The sequence below is a fragment of the Trachymyrmex septentrionalis genome, unplaced genomic scaffold (assembly GCF_001594115.1).
Source record: "Trachymyrmex septentrionalis isolate Tsep2-gDNA-1 unplaced genomic scaffold, Tsep1.0 scaffold40, whole genome shotgun sequence".
Lineage (NCBI taxonomy): Eukaryota > Metazoa > Arthropoda > Insecta > Hymenoptera > Formicidae > Trachymyrmex > Trachymyrmex septentrionalis.
Genome location: NW_017305569.1, coordinates 2985214 through 2991653, shown reverse-complemented (window position 1 = coordinate 2991653; position 6440 = coordinate 2985214). Strand labels below are relative to the sequence as shown.

The window sequence follows — 6440 nt, the reverse complement described above, 5'->3', positions numbered from 1 at the left end:
CCTTATGGAAATTTAATTTAAAACTAGCCAATTCAATACTGAATAAATTATATATATTAAAGTGAATATTATATACTCATATAGAGATAAAAGAAATGTTTACTTTTAAGATATTAAAATTTTTTATTTTTGTCTCCATTTTGTAAACATTTGAAAGTGTTTTAGTTTTATATTTTGTCAATAAACAAAACACTATGTGTTTGGATTAAAAATTGAAATATCTTTTATTATTGCACGTTTGTTTTGCGAAAATATTTCAAACGTAAACATTTTAAACTCTGCACTTTTTACAGTGTACTCTTACAAACATCTAATTTAATCCTAGTATACATACGATTAGATCATTTGTGTTTTGCATTTTCCTTTTCTTCGAAAAACTAAACACATCAAGTAATTAATTATAATATTTGTATACAATTTATATTTATATACTTTTTAAATACACAACCTTATAAATATTTTATAAAAATGTTGGAATATGTAAGTATTACTTAATAATTTTTCATTTGTTAAAATGATGAAAATTAATCCGGGAAATTAAACGACCCATCGTGTGTAATAAAGGACCAGTAAATCATCATTACGAGTTAATACTGGTCAATTTAATATTGAAAGATAGTGATTAATTACTTGCTTGAATATTAAAAGCACTGTTGTTCGCGCTTAGTAAGTAATTAATTACTACCTTTTGATATTAAATTTCTGTAAGGGTAGAATTTCGCATTGGGGTATAATCGCATTGTCGATTAGGATCGCCCAGCAAAAATCGATTAAAATTCCGAAACGCTAATATCTTCCTCCATGTGGGAAACGTCACCTTTCCATGGCGGAACGAATCGCTGTGTGGGCGATGGAAAAATCGGCCGTGCCCCGAGGGCCCGCTAATTTAATTGCCAGTCTTTACATCGTGAAGGAGCGCGCACTGCGACGGTGGGCGTACATTTCGTACGCGCGTGCATACACGCGTGCACGCAGGTGTATCGCCGAGCGTCGGTACCGATAATAGTACGGTTATAATAACAGAGAGCGGCTCTGGTACACAAGCCGGCGTTCAGAAACGCCGACGCGCTGCCGCTGGAAAGCCACGGTGGTCGGACTGGAACTTGAAGCACCGGCGGATGCGTGCATCGGGAAAAACATTTTCTCGTTTTAGTATCTCCCATACAATCTGAATATATTCACGGACTAGTCTAATGCTGCTCTCTCAAGATTCTCTAATCTTCTACAGGGTGTTTATATGGATTAAGGTTATTCTCCCCTTTACAAAGATTTCATATAGTTGTAGAAATATTTATATTTCTTACAATCATATATCTTTTTTACAATTTAAATGTGAGAGTCAAATAACTAACCAATTGTCAAGTTCAAGGAATAATATCCTAAATTATGTAACAAAGAAGATTTAATATAAATATGTAATAATTCTATTTATTAATTTATTATGTTAGGAGAGAGGAAAGTATTTAGTTAATAGGCAATACTTCTATAAGTATCTAAAATTTCATTGCTTGCGTCATGTTCACTGTATATATATTCCCGCATCACTAACACACATGTATCGTCAATTTGCATTTCATATACTTATGTCATTTTACTCTAGGAATAGCGCTCAACTTGTAATCATGGTTCCATGGAATATCGTATCGCGTTTAAAGTGCTGCTTTAATGAAAATGCCGTAGCGTGCCTCTGCGGGTGGCTTAGTGTTATTTGATTACCGGCCTCTTAACGTCCGCCGTGTTTTTTTTTTTTTTTCGCAACAACCGACGATTTACTCTCGGTGTATTTCCGTTCGCGATTAGCGTTATTGAAGCCGAGACGTCGAGTCGAATGGAAAATCCTGCATGAACATTTGTTGAAATTGAATTTTACCTCTCCTATTAATATCAGCAAATCCATAATTGATTGAAACGAACCGACGCAATTTCTACCGTTTTGCAATGAGCGGATCCAGCACTCGATTACCGGTACGTTTATTTTTGCGACTTGTGAAACGTCCGTACGTTTCATTGTAAAGACGCCGCTGCAAGCGATATGCAAATACGGAAGCGAATGACGTGAATTGATCACGTAATGACTTGTTCGCGAATTAACTCGTCTATCGTCGTTATTTCCCGTTTTTCGACGGGTTCGCTCGCAAAGAAACTCGATTGAAATGTACAATTAGCGAAGTCGCCGATTAACATTTATCGCAGCACCACCGTTTATCGCTGATGACACTGTATTTTGGTGTATACGTGTGCACATCTGTTAGGACAGCTTGTCCGATGCACACGGTATGCGGCGACCAGAAACTTGAAATATGAGCTCTTCGCACGAATGCTGGTCTCGTGCCACCTAGATAGAATTTTTTGCTTCCCAAATTGTAATTTTACTCCATCGCTCAGAAATATGTTGTCTTCGTATTTCGATATTTTTTTTTTTTTTCCATGAGATGGTACCGCAATATTTTGTGAAAACGATATACACGATAAAATTGATTTCCAAATATAATTACTGGAATTGGAATCCCCTCGGGATTAGCAATTAATTTTTACGATTTATTCCGTCATAATTATACATCACTGATATTGCCGATAAATTTTACAACTGTTGTACGTGATTTTGAAACAAGAGTTTCACATTACGGAAATATTTTGCAGAAAAACACCGATTTAAAAATACGATGTCTTTGTATTTCGATCTTTTTTTTTTTTTTTTTATAAAGCAATACCACAATATTATGCAAAAATGTATATACGTATACGGTATTATAATTAATTTCCTAATTTTATTATTGGAATTAGATTTCTTCGGGATTAGCAATTTATTGTTAGATTTTATCCCGTCATAACCGTATGTTAGTGTTATTGGCGATAAATTTTACAATTACTGCTATGTGTGGTTTTGAAACGAGGAAGTTTCACATCACGAAAATACTTTATAGAAGACACTAATTTAGAAATAAATCGTCTTTATATTTCAATATTTCTTTCCCATGAAATAGTATTCATAATATTCTGCAAAAACATGTATACCTATAGCAAAATTGATTTCCAAATACAATTACTGAAATCGGATTCCTTCGGAATTAGCAATTAATTTTTACGATGTATCCCGTCGTAATCATACATTATTGTTATTGGCGATAAATTTTAAAACTGTTATGCACGGTTTTGAAACGAAAGAGTTTCATATCACAAAAATACTTTATAGAAAGGCATCAATTTAAATGGAATGTCTAAATTCTCGTTATACGAAATGTATTAAAATTGAGTAAAATGAATATTCATGAGTTGTATACGAATAATTTGGAATTGCTGCGCTTCCTCAGAATTTATAAACATGCATGGAAATAGGTATTACGCGCTTTTGTAGCGATTGCAAAACAATATCACAATGATATCGTGCAACAGTCGTTTCAGCGTGCAATGAATATCATGGCTTGTTGTAATTTTAACAAGTGGCTAACACCGCGTCTGTTATTACCGGCTTAATTGCCGGGTCGTGCCCGAGATACCGTCGAATCGATGGTGGTACCCGCGGGGCGTCCATCGGAGCCCGGAACCGAGGAAAACGGCCGTCCTGGAGAATTAATAAATCAGCTAGTCGGCGAAGAGGAGAAATGTTGACCACCGCGGCGTCCCTCCATCATCTCAAAGATTTCGTATCTCCCGATCTTACGGCATCCCGGGACGAACGAAACTGCCTAATAACCATCGCCTTAAGCGGAAACCCTCCTACATTCCGTCGTAGACGCGCTCTAACGTAGACAGTTTTTTTACTTTCTGGTACTACTTATTAACGAGATATGACATGGCTCACGAATGTCTTCGTGTGCAGTGTTTGATTTTTTTTTTTGTTTTACGAGCCTTATCGGGTTTGATAAAGTCTATATGGAATAATAGTTCGGTGATAATGAGAATGGAAATGGCCAGTGATAGAATGATAAATTAGTGATAAACAACAAATACTATAACTTATCGCAATGTTATCGGAACAATTTGAGTTTAGGTTGCTTTTCGAAAGAATAGTTATATTATACTATACATCAAGAGCAACATTAAGACAGATGAAAAGTTAAATCGAATTCTTTTTATTGTACAAAGTTATAATTTATAAAAATTTATTTAATAATGATACATTTATCTATACTGTGAAAATCGAATTTAATTCTACCAACGATTTTATTTACGAGAATGACTGCTGTCAGCGACAAACTTCAAATAACAAAAATTCTTATTTCGATTTTATATTTCTGGATTATTATAAGATTATTTTTTTTCTTCCATAGTTCTTAGTTGTAATACTTTTTCTTTTTTTAAAGAAAGTTGTAAGATTTTTTAGAGATTTCTTTTTTCTTAAATTAGTTGTAATCAATTACCCGAGCATACTCTTACTTCTCTATTAGACATCGTTTTATAAATTAATCGAACAAGCTAAATTTTCCACATATTACATTATAAGAGAAATATCGAGAGTTTCGTTCATATATTTAATGGACACATTAAATATCCATAAAATATTACCAGTTATCAAGATACTTTTCCGTTTGAATTCAAGTTGCTCATTGGAAAATTTAATAGCCATAAAACAGAAGGGCCATGTGCCATCATATTAGACAGATTGGAGCAACATCACTGTCCTCATTCCCAGCCCCTTTATAATTCATTATGTCTTTATTGAGTTTTTGAACAACATATTAAAAATTTTATAAACATAATTTATATTTATGCTATAAAAATTTTCAATATATTTTATGCCAAATATACTCTATTTATTAAATATCATATGGACAAAATTATATCTCCTCATTTAATTTTTCAATGGTTCAGCTCCTTTACAACATATTGTTCCTCAAAAGAAATTACTCCAATATACACAACTAAAAATGCGCATTACTTGAATGTAATGCACTTTTTCTTATATTTTGAGAATCTACGTTATTCCTTCCTCCTAAAGCTTGAAGAAGTTGTTCGTAATAAAAAGCTGGCTCACAAAGAACCGCACTCCGAAAAATTCTTCGAAAGAAATGATTCAAATATATCGACTCTTCGCTCGATTCGCCACGAGATTCACCACGAGAAAGTCTTGCGGAAAACTTTTGAAGAGGAATCTTACCTTGACAAGCAGGTGGATCGGTTGACTGACGCTGAGTGGCTTGCCCCTCCTGGCCTTCCCGCCTCCACCACCCAAACACTTTATCCACGGCATTCCTGGAGCGTTTCCTCGCCTCTGCCTGTTATTCGCAATTCCCTCGTCTCTTCCTCCTTCGCTCTCGTGTGATTCTCCTTCGGCTTCCGTCTTCTTCCCCGTTGCCTAAGATTCCCAGGACTTCTCACTTGCCTTGTCGAAACTCCTTCGTGTCCGATGCATCGCGCGACTTATGACGAAACTTCCTCCAGCTCGGAGAGCTTACGGTCGCAGATTTTTAAAAAATAAATCTACCCGTACGTTGGTCGTGGAAATCGGAAAACTGATAGTTCTATGTTTGAGAGTCTTAAAAACTTCACTGATAATTTGACGGCTTCCGAATTTTCTCAATGTTTCTTTTACTACTCGATGCAGACAACTTTCTTGATAACGTTATTGCGGAGATTCTGAGATAGTTTTCTCGTATAATTTACGGAATTTTTCCCTTTAAGCAAATTCCAAAGAGAATATTTTTGTACCGATGCGATTTATATTTTCACGGTGAAATAAATTTTTATTTTACGAGAGATGTGTTTTCAAGTTGTTCACGAACAGAATTTCCGCGATTCTAGTCTCCGCATTTTCACGGGAGTTGCTGTGAGGCGGGAAACTTTCGGAGTGGAGTAAGTGCGCGCAGTGAGATTGCGAAGATCCTTCCGGAACGCCTGTAAAGAATTGGTTTCGTCTAAGGCGTAGTGGAAGTTTTATCTACGCAGTTACTTTAAACGCTCGACCTCTTCAAGAATTTCGTGATAGTTCACACCTCCGCGGAAGTATCTTCAGGGTCATCGCCATAAATGTTTTAAGAATATCCACAAAATATGTGAGATATTATAATAGGTATGTCTCGAATAATCTTCTTTTCTTTGAAAATACTTTTCTATTTTTCTTTCGAGCTCTCTCTTGGAGCTTTATATGAAAATACCTTTACTTGAAAACCCAAATCGATTCTGTGGAAAAGCGACAATTCGAGTAGCGGTAAAACACGATGAGAATACGATTTCGATTAACTAATCTAATAAAAAAAATCAGCAATGCAATGAATACGAATACCATATAGTTTGTTCGAAAAAAACATTTTGTTATCACGTCGTGATACGATGTCTGTTTTTGTTTAATTAAAATATTTGTTATATTTCATTTCGGTGTATAATCATAACCGTTTAATTATTCCGCACGATAACTTTTTTTTATTATCGAAGTCCTCAATTTATCGTTGCAAATAAAGTAGCGATTTTTTTTTATTATTATATAATGCTGTCCATCGAGG

General features: G+C 34.9%; 1 protein-coding gene across 5 annotated transcripts in view; it reads right to left on the bottom strand.

Annotated features, from left to right (window-relative positions):
- LOC108751099 (tensin-1) overlaps positions 1-6198 on the bottom strand; it is a 201708-nt gene extending 195510 nt beyond the window's left edge. For 4 of the 5 annotated variants that reach the window (XM_018491068.1, XM_018491070.1, XM_018491071.1 and 1 more), the window contains exon 1: positions 5099-6198. In XM_018491068.1, the coding sequence (XP_018346570.1) occupies positions 5099-5191 (93 nt within the window). In that variant the 5' untranslated portion in view covers positions 5192-6198. The remainder of the gene's footprint in view (positions 1-5098) is intronic. The other variant, XM_018491079.1, reaches the window with a different exon arrangement.
- Positions 6199-6440: the final 242 nt, after the last annotated feature.